Below are 22,094 nucleotides of genomic sequence, written 5' to 3' on the forward strand. Positions count from 1 at the left end.
TTGCATGAAAATGATATATATTAATAATCATCTTAGAGAGAATCATCTTAACGCGAAATAAAATCGGATGCGAATTTTTTAAAGAAATAAAATTAAATTTAAATATTTTTTCGTAAAAATAAATAAATAAATAAATAAATTCATTTTTTTTTAAAGGAAATAATTTAGTTATTGACTAGTCCACGTATATCATTGAAATTCACCTATCACTGTATTATAGATTCATTCGAATTATTTTCTCTATTTCACTTAAAGAAGATAAAAAATGGAAGAATTGATTCCAAAATGAAATCATAATTTGTTTTAACCAGATTCAAGATAGAGTGTTACACGTTCGAGGTCTTTGGCAGCAACAAAGACTTCGTAATCTTGCCGCTGGGCTAGACTCTTCTGATCACCGTTCTTCGACACTTTCATTTCCACCATTTTCTTGTTGAGGTCTTGCTATTTGGTATGTGATAAGATATTCGGGATATGCTTGTTCACCTCTATAGACAACATATTCGGGGAAAGCTAAACCACCTTGAGATGGTCTACCCATTACGCTATGGTGTCCAGGTGGTGCATGAGCCATTTTCATTGCAGAAAATTGCAGAAATGACTTTCCCAGTGTAACACGACAGAGTAATAAATGTCTATAAATATTATATAATAAAAATTTAAAGAATAATCAATATTAAATAGTTCAGAAATAATAAAAATTGTTCCTTTTTTTTATATAAATACCTGTGACAGATATAACAACTTCGATCTTTATGAGCAGGACAACCAGTACCACCACATATTCCGTATACATATTGATTACTTTTGCTACTATGTTCAGCAAAATAAATTCCAGCGCCAAACATACCACCAATATACGCATGCCGTTCATCGAAACCCTTTTGAACGATAGCATTAATAAATGGACTACCATGAAATAACATTCTCTCATTTGCTTGTGGTAAACTCGATCCAGGAGTAGTTCTAGATCCAGTACTTGGAGAAGAAGGTGCTGCTGCACCAACTTCTTCAGCTACTTCTTGTCTTCTATGCGCATAACGTTCCCATAATTTACGATTTTGCACTTTTTGTATCTATTTCGAAAAAAATCATAATTATTAATTATTACTATTATATTATTATTATATTACTATTATTAATTTTACATTTAATAAAATATAACAATATTATAGATTATAAATAAATACTATTGTGATGTAATTTAATTTAAAACATACCCTAACTATATTATATCGAGAAAATATACCACCAGAATGACCATTATCTCTATGTTGTCTAATTGTACTTTGCATTTCTTCCTCTACAGCTAAAAATTCTTTATCCTCTGCTAATAAGTCTACCAACAATGTTCCTGGCGTAATAGTCGGTTGCCAAGGAGTACCAGCAGTCGTGTTTAGAAGTTTTTCCATGCCCTTGATTAATTTGTGTCTATAACCATATGCAGATACTCCAACTTGTTTTAAATCCTCATGACCCATTTCTGCTAATATATCTAATGTAATTTGTTCACGTTCGAATAATTCTAATAAATGTTCTAAACTGAGGCTTTGAAGAAAACCAGCAACAGTTGTGATATTTGAATTATCTTTAGAATCTTTGGAATCTCTTTCAGAACATATTTCTGATGGCATTGGACTCAAACAAGAAGATGGTCTTGCAAGTGGTACACACAAAGTCATAGCTGTACCAGAAGGCATAATTACAGTTTCTTGAGTAAGTGATGGTGGTGGTGTAACTGGAACTAATAATAAACGATTTTCAATAATAGACAAATATGTAAATATAAAAATATAATTGTTGAAACATATTTACCCGCAACAATACTGGGCGGCCTACTATTAATGGTATTATTACCATTATTATTTAAATTAATGGCAACTCCAACGCCATTATTACCAGATGGTATCGATGGTACTACTTGTTGTGAAGCCATAGCATCTTGCAATAAGCATCTTACATCATCAGCACTAGCAAGATCTAAAGGAGTTTGTCCTTCTTGGTTTTTTGAAAAAGGATCCGCACCATGAGCCAAAAGAAGGGCACATAACTGTGTTCTGCCTTTCTGAGCTGCTTCGTGAAGTGGTGTAAAGCCCCATTTGTCAGTAGCATTTACTACAGTATTATATTTAATAAGTAATGCAGCTATATCTAAATGACCATAACTCGAAGCATTATGCAAAGGAATCAATCCTCCTTTATCTTGAGCATTTACGTCTGCTCCACGTTCAAGCAAAAACTCGGCTACTTCCAAATTATTGTATCCCGCTATTAAAATATAAGCAGATTAAATTGTATACAAACCAATAATACCAAAAGAGAAATGAAGAATTTAAAAATAAGTGAAACTTACCGGCTAAGTGTAATGGAGTACTATTACGACCTTGTGCATCTCTGCAATTAATATTATCTTGTGTAACAAGTCGTTGCACTCTCGCTAAATTTCCTTTTTTTGCTGCATCTAAAAGTGCACTATTCCCTCGTAGTAAGTCGGCTACATCTTGGTCACCATCTCTTACCAAATCTAAAGGTGTTGCACCATCTCTATTTTTTTTAGTCGCATCTGCTCCGTGTCTTAGTAATAGGCGAACTATTTCGTATTTTCCTTTAGCAGCAGCTTCGTGAAGTGGAGTAAATTTCCATAAATCCGCAACATTCACTGATGCACCATGTTTTACTAACAATTCCGTTACTTCGTAATGACCATAAGAGCAGGCATTATGTAAGGGAACAAGTCCACTAAATATATGAAATTAAAAATTTGTTTCAATTAATTTTTGAATTTTTATAAATAATATTTATAATTAAATTATAATTAATTTTTATAAATTATACAATAAACTGCTAACCCTTTATCTTTGGCGTGTACATCTGCTCCATGTGCCAATAAATACTCGACTACGGGCACTCTGTTAAATCCCGCTGCAAAATGCAGCGGTGTGGAGTGTCGACCATCTAAGTCACGACAATTAACAGCCAATGGATTCGTTCGTAAAATTCTTTCTACTGCCGCTAAATCACCAGACTTACTTGCTTCTAACAACTGCGCTTCCGCATCATCTGTCCCACTTGGTGGGTCTATAAAACAAAAATAAGAACAGAAACATACTTCGGTTGAAAAGTCTTTGTATCTAAAATGAATCAGTTTCGAACCTTGTAATATTTTAAGGACATTTTCTGCAGCTACTTGTGCTGCAGTATAGCCCTGAAGTGATACTATAGATGGATCAACATTGTATGATAACAATATTCTGCAAGCTTGCACATTGTCTTCTCTAACACACCTGTTTATGCAACAATATTTTTAAATAAGGAAATTACGTCTTTTTTCATAAAATAAAGAAATAAAAAACTTTAAAGACAAGACTAGACAATTCACGGTACCTGTGTAGTGCAGTTTGCCCTAATCCATCTAAAGCATTGACTTTTGCATTATGTCTAAGTAGCACATCCATTGCATCATAATGAGAATGATCAGTAGCAACATGAAGAGGTGTAAGAAAGTCTTTATTTTTCTCATTTAAGGCAGCATTTTTCCTAATTAAAGATTCTATTACTTGTTTTCTCTTGGGATAAGGAGATGCAACGGCACAGTGCAGTGGTGTATCCCTAGTATATGGGTGTTTAAAGTTTACAACTTCTGGGGACAGGTACTTTTTTAATTTAGTAAGATCTGCCTGCCTGCAGGCATCCAAGAGGCAGTGTCCCTTGTATTCGTCTACAATTAAAGTGTATCTAACAAAATCATGTTCTGTGTGTTTTTCTAGAAGAATAGTCTTAATATACATAGAAAACATACATGCCAATCTTTCTTGTAATTCCAATGTTGGGGCTACATCAATGGCGCTTTTACTATGGCAGTTTAATTGAGTCGGATCGGCACCCTCACTTAAAAGTAATGAGCACACCTCGACTCTGGATTTGCTAGCAGCTTCATGTAATGGAGTAAATGCCCATAAATCGCTGGCATTAACCGCTGCACCGTGTTTAAGAAGTGCTTCAGTTACTTCAAAGTGACCATATGAACAAGCATTGTGAAGTGGAACAAGACCTCTATAACATCATTATTGTAAACCAATTATTTTATATCAACTTTTAATAATTATCATAGAACATTATAACTACAAGAATTTACCCTTTATCTTTTGCATGTACATCTGCACCATTTTGTAATAAAATCTGCACTAATCTAGATCTATTGTATCCAGCAGCTAAATGCAATGGAGTAGATCTTCTGCCATCACTTGCATGACAATTTACATTCAAAGGATTTAAAAGTTGTAAAAGGCGTTCTTCATTTCCAGATCTTGCTGCTTCCAACAATTCATCTTTTTTATATTCTCCTGTTAATACTGGTTTGGTTGCAGGATCTGCCAATTCTAATGCTGTTTTTCCTTCTGTATTTCTTATATTAGCATCTGCTCCATGTTGTAGCAGAGCAATACAAACATCTATTTTACCCTAGAATAATCAAAATATAAAATTTAATAAAATTACTATAAAAAAATGGATAAGAAATAATAAATCAGATAAAAAAATCATACTTTAATTGCAGCTTCATGCAAAGGAGTATAATTCCAATTGTCTCTAGTGTTAGGATTAGCTCCTGCTTCTAAGAGAAGTCTTACAACATCAGAATGTCCAAAGGAACAAGCATTATGTAAGGGATGTAAACCTCCATCATCACGTGCTTGAATAGATGCTCCAGCAGAAAGCAGAAATTCTACTACATCTATCCTACCATAACCTGTGTATTAAAAATAGAAAATGAGTACTTAAATAAATTTTAAAACGTCATGAGGAATATAATATTTATTATAATAATTATATCATATTAAAAAATATATTTCGGTTTGTTATAAATGTAATTAAATTCAAAAAATTATTATTTGAATTATAAAATGACAACATTGAAAACTAAGTGTTTAAATTGTTTTGCATTCATGACGTGACAATAAAATCCTATTTTCAATCGTAGATAATAAAACAAGGAAAATATCAAGTTATTTATTTAATTTTGTCAATGCAGAAGAAAAAAAGAAGCTGATGCAAAAATTATTTTTACCAGCTGCAAAATGCAGGGGGGTGGACTTGCGTCCGGCAGTGTCTCGAGCATTGACCGTCTTCGGTGTAACCAACGCCTTTACCCTCGCAAGATCTCCAGTTTTACATGCTTCAAATAATTCCCTCAAAGGATCAGTGTTTCCAGATCCCGACAGGGAATCGGCATTTGTCAACGTCGATCTACGTCCTGCCATTTTACACCGCCATTTTCACGCCACTGTCCGACAGATACACTTCACTGACTCATAGTGTTGAAAGCTTTCACGACGACACCGAGATGAGTTGCTATGGTACAATCCAGTGGCGCCGCCTTGTACCTAGAAATGCTCATTTTTTTAAAAATTCGTTGAAGTAATTCCATTAGTACTAAGATATAGAATCATCAGTGTAAACAATACTTCTTATTATGACTACTTAATAGACTTTCTCTTGTTATATATTTGAGATTTATTATATTTACATGTATTCATATATATATATTCTTACACATATAGTTATGAACTTATACTTTGTATACAAATATTTTTTTCCTAATATCCTTTAGGAGAACTTGTCTGATTCATAAAGATAACAGTAGAATTATTGTATATAGAGTTACAAAATAATTTAATTAAAAAAATAAAGAATTATGGAGATTAATGAATCTTTTTATAAAAATGTATTTTTACTTATGCAAGTTGTGCCTGCATCTTATGAATGTAAAAAAAGCTTTAATAAGGTATTATAATCAAAATTAAATTTATTTATAATATATAATTATTATTTATATTTTTAATGTAATAAAGTTTTTGTAGGAAATGTTTAATAAACCAAATACTTTAGGTTTTATTCATATTTCTCATTATTTATTATCTGTACATAATGCAACACGCTTTCAAAAAATGGTCATATGGCCACTTTTAAATAAAATGGATGAAAAAAAATATCGTATAGAAATAACAGAATATTTAAAAATTTTAGCAACTGAAAATCCAGATATAAATTTTCCGCCAATAATTATGTCTCATTTATTACAAGCAGGAGGAAGAAAAATTTTGATTCTTATGTGGAAAATATCAGAAATTAGCTTAAGAGCTTATATTATTAATAAATGTAAAAAAAATGAGTAGTATAATATTTTATTATATATTAATAATTAATTTTTTATAGGTCAAATACAATTGTTGCAAGCTCCTAACATTGGTGATAATAAATACATAACTCAAACATATTTTAATATAATAAATATAAAAAGGAATAATACTATTTCTAAATTTCATGAAAATATAAAATTAAATTTAAAATCCTTTGAATATTATATGCAGTAAAACATATTTTTATTTAATATTTCAAAAATTATACATGTATTAAAATATGTTTTATATAAAAAATAAATTTTTTAGATGTAAATCTACTGATTTAGCAAAAGTTCAAACTGCTATCTTTGAAGTAAAAGAGAATATAGAAAAGTTAATGTCTATATTTTCAATTAATCCATTAATAGCAAAGCGATTAACAAATATTGATGATGCAGAAATTATAAATTGTTTGTATTTAATAATTTATATTAATGAATAATCAATTTAAAAATTAAATTATAATATATCTGAATTTAAATTTGCAGTATGGAAAAAAAATATTGATCAAAATATTAAATTTTTAAAACAAAAAAATATGAAATTACAAAAATTAAAAATTCTTAGTAATACATTATATGATTTAATTTTAAATTTACGTTATTTTAAATACTTTGATGGAAAAAATCTTCCAAAAATAAATAATGGAATACTTTCATTATGTTTAAATAATAATATTCAGGTAAAAAATATAGATAAATTAGACTACTATTTAATATTAAAAAATTATATATATAAATAATTCATAATATATTTTATTTAAAGAGTAATAATAATGAATTATATACAAATGGATGCTTAGTATTTCGTGTTCTATTATCAATTATTGATCAAGTATTAAAACAATTACAATATTATTTGAAAGAGAATAAGTTATTGGACATATCACATTGGAATCCAAAAATAATTGAATATTGTGAAACGATTAAGTGCATGGAAAAAATATTTCAAAATCTTATAACAGAAATTTCTGATAGCTTAAGTGATATTAAATACAGTTTACAAGAGAAAAGTATAAATTATACATTAGATAAAGATTTTTTATCCTTTATAAATCTAAAAACAATTTTAACTTCACCAAAATTTAATATTTTTATTGATAATTATATAAATGATGAAGAAATATCAAAAAAGATATTAGTCTCTCCAATAAAAGGTATTATTTTTTATAAAATAAACAATATTCATAAATAAGATCTATAATTGTTACAATGAATTCATTTTTCAGAGAAATATAAACATTTATTTAAAAGATACAAATGTAATTCTTTTGATTCATTTAAAAAATCAAGATATCAATTTAATGATAATAAAGAAAATGCTACAACAAATTATAAATCTCCTCAAAGACAATTATTAATTTATAAAAGAAATTCTCCTAATAAAATGAAAATTTCTCCAAAATATTCTAAATTATTTTCTAATGATTTAAGAAGACATTATTTTAAAGGTTTATATATATTCACAAAAGAAGCAATTAATGTGTTAGTAATTAAGCATAAATATTTTGTCTTTTTAGATAAAAATGCTACATCTACTCCGAATAGAAAAAACATAGTACCAAAAAATTTTAACATTTAAACTGTGTTGATGAATACACTCAAGTGATGAATATAGATGTTGCAATGAAAGAAGATTTTCATAATTTTTTTTGCAAAATTACAGATGTACTAGACTTTTTGTCTTAATTTAATTTAATAAATCAAGGTTAGAAGAATACAATGCAATATAATTTAAGAAAAAGTAGACATGAAAATAGTTGGAAAGAATGTATTTAATATATAAAATATGTACATGTTAAATTAAATTCTATTTTTACAATAGTTTGTTTTTCTTACATGTTTTTTCAATCGGTTTTCAATTCAATTCAGTTAATAACAATCCCAATTTTTAACACTATTTAGAATAATTATATACTTATTTGAAATACAGAAGAATCAAATCAAGAATTGCAAATATTATTTGTTTTTATTCCATTTATGTAGAAATTACATATCAATCCATTTTTATAAATTTCTTTTTTCAGATAGATTTGCGTAACGTTGTTCCAAAATGCAATATAATAAATGTTTAGAGAGACAGTTGCATAAAAAGATAACCAATCGATGTATATAAACTATGACAAGTAGCATGGGAAAAACGTGATTGGTTAAATTTCATTCACTCAACTAATCTGTAGCCGTTTACATTGTATAATATAACTATTATTATTACTATCTCTTTTTAAATGCAATTGGTTTCTGTTTATTAAATAATATTTATTTCTTATTATTTTTGTAAATTTTTGGTTTCAAATATTAACTACAATATCTGTATAAAATTTTCAGATTTTAGGTTATAATTTATATATACAATTTTGTTTTTATTTATTGAGTTTATTATTATTTTTTTTATGAAAAATTATATTTGTTTAAAAAAAATTTTTTACCAATAAAATGTTAATCTGTGAAGCACACGGTTGTCTTTCAAATGAAAATACAAAAATCGACGGGAAAGATATTTTATTATTCCGTTTTCCCGAAGAAATAAAGTGAGTATTTATGTGTTTATGATTATTTTATTAGGTTTATAATTTTATATATTTATGATTTTATATTTATGTTTCCAGTCAAAGGAATGAATGGTTAAAGAATTGTCAATTGATCGAAAATACTGAAAGTAATAAGCTAATTTATCTTTGTGAATTGCATTTTGACAAAACGAGTTTTAATGATTTAAAAGAGCTGGTTTCTAATGCTGTTCCAACTATTTTTGATAAAGTAGATGGTATATATAACAATAATTAGATTTTTCAATTTTTTCAATATATATATATATATATTAATGAAAATATATTCTTTATCAGATGACCAAAAAAAACGTAAAATTGAAAATGGATCTGAAACTGAGTCACCTAAAACTCCACCGTCAAAGCAAAAAAAATTAGATAATGATTCGCAAAGTTTAGTAACTCCACCACAAAGTCCTTGTATTCAATTAGTAGAAAATGTAAATAATTTTATTTTTCTTTTAAATTCTATATATATCACTTAATAACTTAATAAAGAAATATAATGTTACAGGCTGATAAAATAAATGAGCAAGATAAAATAGATATATCTTCTGATAAAATATCATTAAATGGATCTGCTCATATAAAACCTGAATTGTATCCAAAAGCAAAAATAGGAAAAAAATCATATTGTTTAACAATACAAATAGATAAAATATATGGAAAACCATGTCCAAGATCAAAAAAACTTAAAATATTGGCACAATTAATAAAAGGAAGTCAACAGTTTTCAGAAAATATGAATAATATGAGTCAAAGAGATCAATCTCTAAAAAAATTTAATAGAAAGGCAATTTGTGCAAAGGGTGGATGTAAATTGAAAAAATCTATTTATGATTCAAAACCAGCATTTCAATGTGAACACTGTGATAAATATTATATAATGAAAAAGAATGATAATCAAGAAGAGAAAAATATTTGTACTATATGTCATAAAACTTTTTCATCTTCACAATCTTTATATCTTCATACTAAAACTCATTTTATATGTGATATGTGCCAAACTGAATGTAGTTCACAAGTAACTTATGATAAGCATATAAGATTACATGTTAGCACAGATCCATTGTATCCTTATAAATGTCATACATGTACAGAAACATTTGAACTTAAGGAAGATGTTAGACAGCATTATTTAATTGTCCATCCTACAATAAAACTACAGAACACAATCTTACAAGTAACTGCTCCATCTTTAACACAACAAATGCAACAAGATTATCGTTGTGTCAGTTGTAACATTACTTTTAGAAATGAACAAGCCTACAGGTAGTTTTTATGAAAATTATAATTAATACTTCATGTTTTTTTTAATTGTAATCTAAAAATATTTTTACAGGAATCATATAAGTTCCCATAAAAAGAAAGAAGGATTAAGATGTAGTATTGGGGATAGTACTAATAATATATTTCCAGTACCTAATCCATTAACTGGTAGTCAAATAGGTATTCTTCGAGCTGTAAAGTTCAGTTGTAGAGTATGTTCTATGGAATTTGATAATGTTGGTGAAGTAGATAAACATACTAGAACTCATTTGGAAGAAGATAGTGAGGAAGAACATAAATGCAATATTTGTAAAAAATTATTTAAAACAAGCATACAACTCAATGAACATTTAAAATATCACTTATCCCGTGCACATTCTTGTCCTGTATGTTCTAAAGCTTTTATTAATAGAACTACTTTAAAAATACATTTAAAAACACACGGTGAATCGTAGATTATAATTAATTTAGTAAAATAATGTTTATGCAAAAATAATTTTTTGATTCCCGGCTGTGTCAAATTGAATATTATGATATTCATGTATTTTCACGCTTATAGCGACATTATTTAATCGGTAAGGTTCCTATACGCGGAAACCATTGTATAACGTGTATATACAAATTAAACAAATATACAAATTTGTTTAATTTTATTGGCATTTGTAGCCAATGACGAGGCAGAGAAAAATTATGTATGTTTAGATAAAATTATTAAATTCTTAAATAATTACTTTGTTTCTCTTTTCTTTCAAATAATTTAGTTTTAATTTAGTTTTATTTCAGTAATTGTAATAGTTGTAAAACCATGAGCACTTTTTTTTTACAAATAAATATAAAAAAAATAAATTTGAAGAACTTAAAAAAAAGAGTGGATTTGATTGTTAAGATATTGTTGTAAGAAAAAAATTATTTTCATCGAATCTACGTAAAGCAAACGAAACAAAACATAAATTTTAATAACAAATATAAAAGACGAATATCTCTATTGATAATAACATAAATGTTTTTTGAAATTATTGCAAAAATCAAAAAATGAAAATAATAGCAAGAATTTCTTTAAGTTGACTCTTTGTAATCGAAATTGATAGAACATGCGGAGAATGATCTTGATTTTTCCAAAAGGAATATTCAGCAATTTTTGACAACGATAATGGAATAAGAAGGAAAAAGAGAGAAAGAAACGAGAGCAAACGAGCGAATCTTGAAAAGAAGCCGACTATCCATGACGGAACAATCGCATCGATGTTCATGGTCATCCTGTCAACGAGAACCACTTCAAACGTAGCCGGCTTCAATGTATTTATTTAGCTAACGTCAAATTTACTTGTGAAAAAAGGAGAACTGCTTGTACCTCAGCCAACACCTTTACTACTTCCATTCATGTGCTGCCGCTGTTTTCTCTACATCCCGAACAAAATCGGATCGTTTTGTTGCGCTCGATCATCGGCACTTGGGCGTGGCTCGTGTTCTTCTATTGTCGATTTTTGACTTCTCTCAAGTCAAGTACATTCTTTTGGCTAGTTCTTGGTATTAACGTAGCTTAAAGGCATTTTTTGGATTAAGAAAGTTAGAATGAATATATTGGATCGCATGTAAAAAAAAAATTTTTTAAAAAATAACGAAAATTATACTTGAATTATCAAATTTTTATTTATTATTCTGGATTTCTTAGCAATAGTATATTCTCAATAGTGAAGACTGTTTTGTATTGTTATCTTCTATTGTATATTATAATAAAAATTTATAATCAAAAACTTTAAGTTTAAAAACATTTTAAAGTTATATTTATAAAAATTAATAATAATAAGAAAAAAAAATACAAACGTATTTTAATTCATATTAAAACTAAAAATATATTCACATACGTATTTAGTGACGCTCCGTCAATGATATAATGTGGGACGATAGTTGACCAGGTATTATTGAGTTAAAGAAAAGCACTCTATAAATTCGCTATGGTTTTCCACAGTAGCTAAATGGTAAATTTTGTATAGATGTATTTCTCTTCAAGTTCCGTGAAAATTAAGGTTAGTGGAGGCTGTTGCGTGACAAATCATATGATTTCCCGTGAATGATTAGAAATTCTTGTATAGAAAAGAAATATGAAGTATATTTTAATTCCTTTCTGCTTAAAATATAAAAATAAAATTCAAAAGCATTCTTCAGGGCTGTTTGGTTATTAGAATTAAATTTTTCTTAAAGAAAATATAAAATACAAAAAAAATTAATATCAAGTAAAATGATCAAGCATATTTTAATTCTATCGGAGATTATTAACATGGTAAAAATAAAAGTTTTTAAATATTATAAAAAATTTATATTTGAATTAATCTCTATGAAATTTAAAAAATTTATATTTTAAATTATTTAAATTATTTAATTATTTATATAAAACAATTTAAAATTAAGAAGAAAGAATCTTAATTTTCAAATTGAATATTAAAAACTTATATAAAACCTAATATTTAAATATAAAAAACTTAAAACTTAAAAATTTAATATAATTCAAATTTCAAAATTTAAAAATTAAAAATCCAATATTTAAATTTTACAATTATACAATTCAAATTTAAAATTTAATCAAATTAATCTGTTATATTTTAAATACAATAAAAAAATTTAATTTTAATTGCTAAATATATATAAGATAAATTCTAAATATTTAATACTTATTTCATCAAATTTTATGCTTCCATGGCCGCGAAATTTTGACATTATTATTGGTATGATAGATTTGTAATATTGTATTGATTTGTAATATTTCACGCAGTTATATTTTCGTAAAAGTATTGGAACATAACAATAAAGGCATCAATGAAGAAATATTGAAAAGGGATATCCCACTGTTAAATTTGCACGCCATGTTTCGTCAAATACTTTTCGGCAAAAAATTGTTCTACCATGGTAATCAATATTCGCAATTATTTCTTTCCAATTATTCATGATATGAATGAATATTGTTTATAATATTAAAGTATCGACAATATTTTGCAGTTATCATTTCTTATGCTATTTATTGTTGTTAATAAACATATGAAATTCTTTTTTAAAACTAATAAATGATTCAATGATCGAGTTTATAATTATATATTATTGTATTTTATAATTTCCATTTTTTACGCGCAAATAAAAATATTAGAAATCTGAAATAATAAAATAAAATATTTATATTTATATAAAATTTCATATTATTTCTTGTTATTAATATAAAAATATTTTTTGTAATTAAAATAAAGAAAATAAAAAATAACAATAGAAAAACTTTTTTAAAAGAAACTATAAAATAGAAATATTCTGTACATTCTTTACAAAAATCTGTGCACAAATTAAATATTCATTTAATTTAAAATATTCTTTATATAATTGATTATAAAAGATACATGTCCAAATTTTTACATAAAAAAAAAAAATATCATGAAAATATAGAATGTATACATATGCTCTTGAGATAGAAAACCATGAAAAATGTTGCATCGTGGTTATACCATGGACAAGCTAAAAGAAAAGTTGAGAAAGAGAAAAATGAAAAAAAGAAATTCTCTGTTCGTTGCGGGCACGGGCCATCTGGCAGAATGATCTTTTATAGAATCTATCTATCCTGTGTCCTCTCTTCAATGAAGGAACCACTCGCGTGGAAATTCCTGGTCCTTTTGATTAATAGCTGACGAGATAAACCATGACCATGATCAAAAAGAATCAGAATAGACTTGAAGTTTGTGTTCTTGTTTCATCCTGTAACAAAAAAAGTCAAAAAGTCAATTATAAATTGATTATTTGAGATTACAATTGAGATTGCAAGATTTAATACTATATCTTATAATTTCAACATTCTCAATTATTTATAATACATTTATATTTACAATATATATACGACATTATACGACATATAAAATTTCAATGCATGTAAAAGTAATTTCAATAGTTGCATTTAAAATATATAATTAATGTAATATTTATGATCATAATATTTGTGATTTTGCTTTCGTTTAAGATTGTAATATCTGCTTGAAATTTGAATGTTTGCAACTTTCATATTTAAAATTCGATTATCCGCTTCAATTAATAAATTCTTATTAAATTGTCCTAGCAATCCTAGCTGTCCCTAGCATCCTTCCTAAATTGTCATAGCAATAACAATTAAAATAAATAAAAATATCTTATTTCAAATTAAACTTTTCAAATTATTATTATTATCCATAATATATTTGAAATGAAATTTTCTAATCTTCAAAGAAAGATTCTGAACAAGATTCTGATTTTTAGTACAGTACGCGTGCGGTTTCATCGGCAAACAATGACAAAGACAACTTGTCGGCATGGTAAGAGAAATATAAAAGAAAAAAAAAAGAAGGAGATGCAGCATAAATCATCGACGGATATCAAGCGATGAATCCCGTTGGATTCATTCACGTGGAAGGGGCATAATCAAATTTCGGCCCGCCATGCAAGGGGCGGCGACTTTGCGGTTGTGCACACTTTCGAAGCTTTTCTGTTCTTAGGGGAGGGTGGGATTCGCTCGAGGGCTATTATGGGGCTTGCCACGGCTTCAACCCTCATGGAAACTCATGGACACTCATCCAACCGTATAGCAGGCAGAATTGCATACAACGTATCGTGGCGAAACGCTTGACGTGTGAATTTCGTGAACCAATCTTTCTCTTTAACCGATCTTTTGTTTTTAAATAAATTCTTAATAACATGGATATGCTTGTTTTTCTTATATTAGAAAATTATGAGGGTTGATTTTTATTTATCTGAAATAATAAAAAGAAATCAATTTGTTTGTATTATTTGCAAAATATTAGGTCATTGAATAATGTCATAAAAATATAATTTCTATAGAAAGAAATATGTATTTATGCATACTTTTGATCAACTAATTAAAATATTGTTTGCAAGATTATTTTAGAATTATTAGGATTATTTTAATTATTTATATTATTACTTTTGCTATATATGATCAATGGAAACTAAATCAAAGTAGAAAAGATCTTTTTTATAATTTTCTAATTGTTTGTTTATAGTAAATATTATTTATTTTATTTTTCATAAAAACTTGATTTTGTTTCAAAACTTTTTAATAAATGATTTGTTGTAATTATAATAAACTTTTAAAATGATATTATTTATGATGGGATGATTTAATTCTATTTTAAGAGAGCTTTAATTTAAACAATTAAATTATCTTTTTTATACATATCTACAAGATTATGATTATTAACAATTTTTAGAAATAATTTCCATTTTTTTTGTATTATTATTTTATCTAGTCTACTTTTACTTTATATAGCCTATTTTTATCAAGTTTTTATATTATTTTTGTAAATTTTAATTAGTTTCGAAAATATAAATCTAGATTAATTGAGAATAGTATAAATGATCGATGATCATTTTAACTGATCAAAAATTTACCTTTATATTGTTCGAATAGATAATCAGTCAACTTTAATCGTCCACGTGTGGTTGACATTCGAGTTCAAAAACACATTTTTGGGGGAAAAATTACAATTTCGAAAAATTGAAATAAGAATCTATATCAATCGATCAGTCATATGTTTTTGACAGCGGTACAAATACATCTGACGAGGTACGTGGCATGGCAATGTTTTTTTATTTCATATTTTTTTTATTGAATGATTGACTTCTTTAGGTTCATTCAATTCAAACATGAAATTTCTATAAAAAAATGTATATATGTATATGTATAGTAAGGCAATCTATATATAGATTTGTTTGTATTTTACATATTAAGAATATATTTTTGAAGATTATTTTACAAAGATAAAATTACACAGTTTTGATCAAATATTTAAGATAATGTTAAATAAATACTATTTTTATAAAAATGTTATTGTATAAAAGAATGTTATTTATTATTAATGAATTATTATTATAATTATGAAATTTCAAATGAATATTAGTTACCTATATTATGAAAATTTATTTCGTAAACTTTGCAAATGTTTAATTTTGTCAATTTTTTCTTTCTTTTTTTTTAATAATTTCTTTTAATCTATCCTTACATACAATATTTAAAATTTTAAAAAAAGAAATTAAAACATTTATAAATTACAAAGTTTTTTTGTTTTGAACTGAGGTTATTTAACTAGAAAAATCATAATAAATTAATACCTACCTATTATTAGAGATAATTATTATATTAGAGATTTATATATTCAAACTTTAAAGAAAGAAATTAAAACATTTATAAATTACAAAGTTTTTTGTTTTAAAGTGAGGTTACTTAACCAGAAAAATCATAATAAATTAATACCTAGCTATTTATTATTAGAGATATTTATATTTGTTAGGTTTTTATTCCTATAATCCGTTTATGCGCGCGATCGTTCAAAATCAAATCATTCAGAATGATCAAATTTATATTTCTGAAAGTTTCTTAATTTTATAATATCAAAATATTTTAGTAGTTAATATTTTAGTATTCTATAAAAATCAATAATTAATTTGGCTAAAATTGATTCGTTTGATTTTTTATGATATATTATTATATTATTAATATTTATATCAATTATATGATTTTATCGTATAATTCTGTACAGAATAAATAAAGTTTGTTATTGTTAACGATATTTTGAGCATAAAATTTATATTATCATATTATCTACAGTTGTATTAGATACAACTTTAGATAATTTTTTTATCTTCAAAATATTTCTCTTGATTTTATGTTCAGCACATAATATAGTTCAGAATATAATGAAAATTCCAGTTATTAAAAGAAGTATTATATTTATAAAATCAAAAATATAATGTATATAATATTTTTTATAATAAAGAAAGTATTAAAATGATTATTCAATCAATATCAGATTAAAAGTCGAGGACAAATTTTGCAAAATCATTTAGAGATTTTCTCGCTACAAGTCGTTGTTATGACGTTCAGATTGAAAAATAAGACAGATCGAGGGATTCTTGTTCGAATTCGGCTGATCCATCAAAATTGCGACAGAATGCTACGTTTTCTCAGCGTAGAAAAGAAAGTTTTCTTGTTTCCTGACTAAACATATTAGATTTCTAAAATTTGAAAAAGAAGTTTTTGCAGTATTGTTTTTTAAAATTTTTCGATTTTGAAAAATTGTTGGCTATTATAATTAATATTATATTATAATTATTAATTAGCAAGAAATAAATTTTGGCAATTTAAACAAGATTTTCTTTTTTTCTAGAAAGAAAAAGTACGTTTGACTAATGAAATTGAATCTATTTGAAAAATTTAAATTTTAAAATGATATTTCTTTGTCTATCGATTGGAAGAAAGTTATTTCAAATGGATTGTCAAGGCTGAAACATATAAAAAAATGCTCGACCGTTCTATGTCAACTAAATATTTACTTGTTCACATGCGTAATCTTTTACAAACATACTTGTTCAAATATACTATATAAATTTCTTAACCGTAACTATAATAATCCAGAAATTATAATTTTCATAATTTATAATTATATAACCTTAATATGCAAATATTTATTTATTATGAATTATTTGATTTATTTCATTAAATCATTAATAAATTATACAATTTTTTGTTTTGTCAGGATAAATTATAACAAAATTCAATATGAAATATAAAAAAAAATATTATTAAATAAATATAAAATGAATATTTGACTAATTCATTATGCTATTAAAATAAATTTTGATTTGAATTTACATTCTTTCATGGATTATTTTATATACATGTGTTATAAATATAATACATAAGCTATACAAAATTTATTTCTAGAAGTATCTATTTATTTAAAATAATAAAAAAATTTCATTTCGAAAAAATTTATAATTTACGTTCCTTTTCACTTATTTAAATATTCTATACGTGTTAATCGACGTTTTCGAGATTTCCCTCTTTCCCTCTTTTCTCCTATTTACCATTGAACAATCGCTGATTAAACGTATGCGCCTAGTCGTGTAAACGGTGACGGATCGAAAATGAATATTCGGCGATGATTTTGTGACGAAGACCAGGAAAGAAGGTTGTTCTCGGTATCGCTGGTGTCTGGAAGCTGTGATTTTGTATCGTATTTTCGAGGATAAAAGGAATGGACGAAACGTTCTACGAGCGGAAGAGAGACGGAGGGGATTTGGAGGGAAAATAGGTGGCAACGGAGGCCGATGGCTCGTTCTCGCGAAGGGTAGCTCAACCTCGAGTGTTACAATAAATCAACGAAACGCTTTTGCAGAGCTCCACCCTCGTAACTTCTGCAGAATACATCCCATAGAGATCACGACGTTACCAGACTGTCCCATTTTCATTGTGTTTAAAGTGCCTACCTCGCCGCTTCGATCGGATCGGCCATCGTATAAATTATTTATCCTTGCTTCCTGTCACGCGACGATATAGAAAAGCTCGATTACACGTACACGTGTAATAGAACGTCGAGAGGAATGAATTTCGAATTTGAAAAACGAAAATCTTTCTGATTGAGAAAGATAATTTGGAGAAAGAAAAAATTATGTTTGGAAGGTAAAACATAAAAGCTGGTATCAAATATATTTTTTTAACATTCTATGACATTTCTCTTTGAAAATAATTTTATTAATTGGGGAGGAGAGAAAATTATTTAGAGATATTCGGTTTTATCTCTACTCATAAAAGTGAAAGCACAAATTTTTTTAACTTATTTTGATCGGATTCAACTGATTTTAACTCACTTTTGACTCATTTAGATTTATTTTCATTCATTTCTACATGTTTTATACATTGGAATCGATTATCAAATTCGAATTATTAATTTTCGATGGATATCGTTTGATTAAAACTTACAACAAAATTTGGTCATACGTTAGATTATTCAATTTCATTTCTGTACTATATATTTTTTACATAAATTTTCGATCATTGTTTAATATAACGTTATGATCTATCGCACAAATTCATAGAAATCAAAATTGAACAGTTTAAGAGAAACCATCCGTTGTATTTGTATATACATTACAAAAATTCATAAGAGCAGATTATTCAAATCTCTTGATACATTTACGATATTCATCGAACGATCCACTACTATTCAAATACAAAATGACAAATTCTATAAATTCGATCGATACAATTCAAAGTTTTCTCCAATCTCTCTCAACAGAAAACAGTAATCGTCAATTGCATAAAACCAAACTCAAAAAAAAAAAGGACTGTCTATTAGATAGAGATTAAAACACAAAAAAAGGAAATCTATCAAGAGAACGAAACGTAATATAAATTTTCATTCCAACCTTGTTCCTTTAATCGATTAAAACTCTCTACGTGTTCAAAATATGCAAAATATATCAATCCCGTAAAAAAATGTTAAAAAGAATACAAGCGTACTGATCAAGAAAAATATTAGCGGAGGGCTTATCGAGAGGTGGGGCGACCCCTCCTCCAATATCTCCGTCCACGTTCTCTTTCCTCCTTTTCTATCTCCGCGATACCATCGGCTCGTCATTCGTGACAAAAGGGCAAACAGCCCCGCGCGGCCGTGGCGACCGATTAATCCCCGACAAAAGGGGCTGCGTATCGCGTAGCCCTCGACCGGCCCTCCTAAAACCTACCTTCGCCCTTACCGACTAGAAAGGGTGCCCCTTCCTCCCTCGCCTGGTGGCAGGGGCGAGTGCCACCATCCTTCCTCGATGGAACGACCCAATCCGAGCTGGAGGGTGGACACCATCGTTCGTATATAACTCTGGGGTGAGCTTTGCTCCAGTGAGTATATCGGTCGATCGTATAGTTTCCCCGCACTTTTCGCATCGTACAGTTGAACTCGCTTGTATCTCGCTTCCCCTCGAGGAACCTTAAATTATTCGTCGATCGAGTGGGGAGGCTCGTCAAGCAAGGTAACGAAAGACTTTGAAAAAATTCAGTTTGGTGGAATAGATGCGAATATTGCTGTTGTTGCTCGAAAGTGTACTGTTCGACAGCGGGAGGAATATGTTTGAGGACAGGGACACCAGTTTCTTCAGGCCGTGGGACAATCGTGATACGACCACGAGGGAAGACAGGATCGAGGCGCAAGAAGATGCAATTAAGAAGGATGTGAAACACGAGGATCGTCGATATTCCGAAAGGGGGGCTGTCGACTCGATCCCTTTGTCGTCTCGCTCTTTCGGAAGGCGGAGAAGAAGGAAGAGCGATTCCTCCGTCAGAACGACGAGCAGCTCATCGTCAAAAGTAGAGGACGAGAGCAGGAACGGGAGCCTGGAATCGTCGAAAGATTCCGTTCTCGACTGTCCACTGCCTTCTGGGACGGACGCCCCTCTCTCGAATCCTCCTGAATCTCGTTCATCGCGTTTAAATGGCCGCTCGTTGTACGACGCGCCGCGTTGCTCGATCGATTATCTTCAGGGGATGTCCGTTTCGAACGAGCCCGGTTCCCTGCGCTCTGATGCTCCGTGGCTTGATCCCGTGGTCTCATCGTTGCCAACTGCCTCGACGACAGCGACGACGGGGCACCCGTTTTATTACCGCGGATTCCCTTCGGTGTTGCACACCTTCCCGCAAGAATTACAAGCGCCATTCGTGGAGCATGCTGTGGGGATGCTCCAGAGGCAGGAAGCGGTCGCGAAGCAAATGAGGAAATTGCGGCCGAAAAAATTCAGGTGCGAACACTGCGACGTCGCGTTCAGCAATAACGGGCAACTAAAGGGGCACATCAGGATACACACGGGTAAGCATCTTTCTATTTTTGTTTCTTGAATTTGTTGTGGATAGAGCGACAATCGGTAGAGAGACGTTATTCGAATTTTATATCGTGGAAATTTGTTTTGATCGAGTGTATCGAATGTTTTCAACAGTTATTCTTACGTGTTTTTTTTAATTCCAATATATTTAATTTATGAGTCGAAAAAGTTTTAAATTATAATTCTTTTTAACTTTGAATATCAAGTAATTTCTTTTTTTTTTTTTTCAATCTTTCAAATTTGGAAAACTTTCGATTTTTGTTTCACCGATGAAACATTTTTAACGTGTTAAAATATTTTTCGATCGCACAGGTGAAAGACCGTTCAAATGCGACGCGAAGGATTGCGGCAAATCGTTTACCAGGAACGAAGAGTTGACGAGGCACAAGAGAATCCACACTGGACTTCGTCCACACGCTTGCATAATTTGTGGAAAGTGTTTTGGTAGGAAAGATCACTTGAAGAAGCATATGAGAACACACGAGAATCGTGATCCATATAGGATGTCGGCGGCTACGTTGGGAATGATCGGTTTAGGAAATACTCTACCTCAAAATATGGGATTTTTCCCATATTTCTATCCAACGTGATACATTTATACGAACGAAATTAAAATTTTGATAATATTTCGCATTATATTGAATTGACATTATGCTTTTTCTTTTGTATATTTTGAAGTAGGGTAGTATTTACACATAGGATGTGTAAAAAAAATTGGGGACCAAAAAAAAATAAAATCTTTGGAACAATTATTTCGTGAAAAGAAGCAAAGTTTTCGAGTTGAAAATTTTTTAGATATTATTATAATACATCGAATTCGAGATTAAAATGAGACATTTTGTATATTTCATATACAACGGTTGTATCCGTTAAACATTAATTGTTGCCTTGATTCTTCGTTTTATGAAGAATCATTGAATGTTTGTCAAGATTATTCCTATTTTTGATACTATGTCCTTTTTATCGATACTAGTCGAATATTATATAATGCAATACGAAGGCATTTATACATAGAGATTATAATATATATACTATATTTAACGATAAATAAATTGTTATTTATTTTTGATAATAACTATCTAAACTTTGTTCTTATTTTCAAAATCCACGTCTTCCTTAACTATCTCAATTTATATTAAGAAAACATTTAATACTAGAAAAAGATTTATCTTTACGATTAATCACACGAATCTTTTTAATTAGAAATCTAAATCCTATATTAACAAATCAAAAATCTAAAATTTATCAACTTTAAACTAGTATTTAGTATGAATTATTTTTTTTATTTATCCTCCAAATTCTTTTGTACTTATTTTATATACATGATTTTTTGTCGGTAAAACAATTATCAAAAATCAAATTAAATTATTAAATAAGAAGTATCAAGAAAAAAAATCACATTCTTTTAAAATTTTAAAATATCCATA

The 22,094-nt window shown here is 28.2% G+C and overlaps 3 protein-coding genes and 2 long non-coding RNA genes across 7 annotated transcripts; 3 read left to right on the top strand and 2 right to left on the bottom strand.

Moving 5' to 3' along the window:
- Positions 1-143: 143 nt before the first annotated feature.
- On the bottom strand, positions 144-5,510 carry LOC102681183 (poly [ADP-ribose] polymerase tankyrase). Of its 2 annotated transcripts, XM_031514991.1 has the most exons (12): positions 5,066-5,510; positions 4,545-4,747; positions 4,136-4,461; positions 3,800-4,053; positions 3,385-3,718; positions 3,154-3,284; positions 2,850-3,078; positions 2,354-2,739; positions 1,816-2,268; positions 1,221-1,744; positions 727-1,076; positions 144-635 (listed from the first exon to the last, which is right to left on the bottom strand). In XM_031514991.1, exons 1-12 carry the CDS (start codon positions 5,256-5,258, stop codon positions 395-397), a joined length of 3,624 nt encoding a protein of 1,207 aa, XP_031370851.1. In that variant the 5' UTR covers positions 5,259-5,510; the 3' UTR covers positions 144-394. The 2 variants fall into 2 exon arrangements, with proteins under 2 accessions (XP_031370851.1, XP_006609343.1); XM_006609280.2 differs by lacking the exons at positions 3,154-3,284; positions 3,385-3,718 and having other exon boundaries at positions 5,066-5,509.
- A 2,024-nt stretch (positions 5,511-7,534) lies between these two features.
- LOC116186755 lies at positions 7,535-8,005 on the top strand. The gene is made up of 2 exons (XR_004151762.1): positions 7,535-7,629; positions 7,699-8,005. It is a non-coding gene; the product is annotated as an uncharacterized LOC116186755 (long non-coding RNA).
- Positions 8,006-8,614: 609 nt separating this feature from the next.
- On the top strand, positions 8,615-10,726 carry LOC102681411 (gastrula zinc finger protein xFG20-1-like). Its single transcript, XM_006609281.2, has 5 exons — positions 8,615-8,709; positions 8,788-8,945; positions 9,025-9,167; positions 9,242-9,999; positions 10,070-10,726. Exons 1-5 carry the CDS (start codon positions 8,615-8,617, stop codon positions 10,449-10,451), a joined length of 1,536 nt encoding a protein of 511 aa, XP_006609344.2. The 3' UTR covers positions 10,452-10,726.
- A 2,392-nt stretch (positions 10,727-13,118) lies between these two features.
- LOC102681542 lies at positions 13,119-15,942 on the bottom strand. Of its 2 annotated transcripts, XR_004151782.1 has the most exons (4): positions 15,922-15,937; positions 15,409-15,672; positions 13,432-13,728; positions 13,119-13,139 (listed from the first exon to the last, which is right to left on the bottom strand). It is a non-coding gene; the product is annotated as an uncharacterized LOC102681542 (long non-coding RNA). The 2 variants fall into 2 exon arrangements; XR_004151781.1 differs by lacking the exon at positions 13,119-13,139 and having other exon boundaries at positions 13,424-13,728; positions 15,922-15,942.
- Positions 15,943-19,832: 3,890 nt separating this feature from the next.
- On the top strand, positions 19,833-21,278 carry LOC102670875 (zinc finger and SCAN domain-containing protein 30-like). The gene is made up of 2 exons (XM_006609285.2): positions 19,833-20,654; positions 20,980-21,278. The coding sequence occupies exons 1-2, from the start codon at positions 19,865-19,867 to the stop codon at positions 21,255-21,257; spliced, it is 1,068 nt and encodes a 355-aa protein (XP_006609348.2). The 5' UTR covers positions 19,833-19,864; the 3' UTR covers positions 21,258-21,278.
- The last annotated feature ends 816 nt before the right edge of the window (positions 21,279-22,094 follow it).

The sequence above is a fragment of the Apis dorsata genome, unplaced genomic scaffold (assembly GCF_000469605.1).
Source record: "Apis dorsata unplaced genomic scaffold, Apis dorsata 1.3 scaffold_52, whole genome shotgun sequence".
Taxonomy (NCBI): domain Eukaryota; kingdom Metazoa; phylum Arthropoda; class Insecta; order Hymenoptera; family Apidae; genus Apis; species Apis dorsata.

Excerpts from the sequence above, each read along its gene's own strand:
- LOC102681183 (XM_031514991.1), bottom strand. The coding sequence starts at position 5,258 with ATGGCAGGACGTAGATCGACGTTGACAAATGCCGATTCCCTGTCGGGA. Across the intron at positions 4,748-5,065 it reads CCCCCTGCATTTTGCAGCTG|GTTATGGTAGGATAGATGTA; the intron begins GTAAAAATAATT and ends TTTAATACACAG. Across the intron at positions 4,462-4,544 it reads TGCATGAAGCTGCAATTAAA|GGTAAAATAGATGTTTGTAT; the intron begins GTATGATTTTTT and ends TGATTATTCTAG.
- LOC102681411 (XM_006609281.2), top strand. The coding sequence starts at position 8,615 with ATGTTAATCTGTGAAGCACACGGTTGTCTTTCAAATGAAAATACAAAA. Across the intron at positions 8,946-9,024 it reads TATTTTTGATAAAGTAGATG|ATGACCAAAAAAAACGTAAA; the intron begins GTATATATAACA and ends ATTCTTTATCAG. Across the intron at positions 10,000-10,069 it reads AGAAATGAACAAGCCTACAG|GAATCATATAAGTTCCCATA; the intron begins GTAGTTTTTATG and ends ATATTTTTACAG.
- LOC102670875 (XM_006609285.2), top strand. The coding sequence starts at position 19,865 with ATGCGAATATTGCTGTTGTTGCTCGAAAGTGTACTGTTCGACAGCGGG. Across the intron at positions 20,655-20,979 it reads GCACATCAGGATACACACGG|GTGAAAGACCGTTCAAATGC; the intron begins GTAAGCATCTTT and ends TCGATCGCACAG.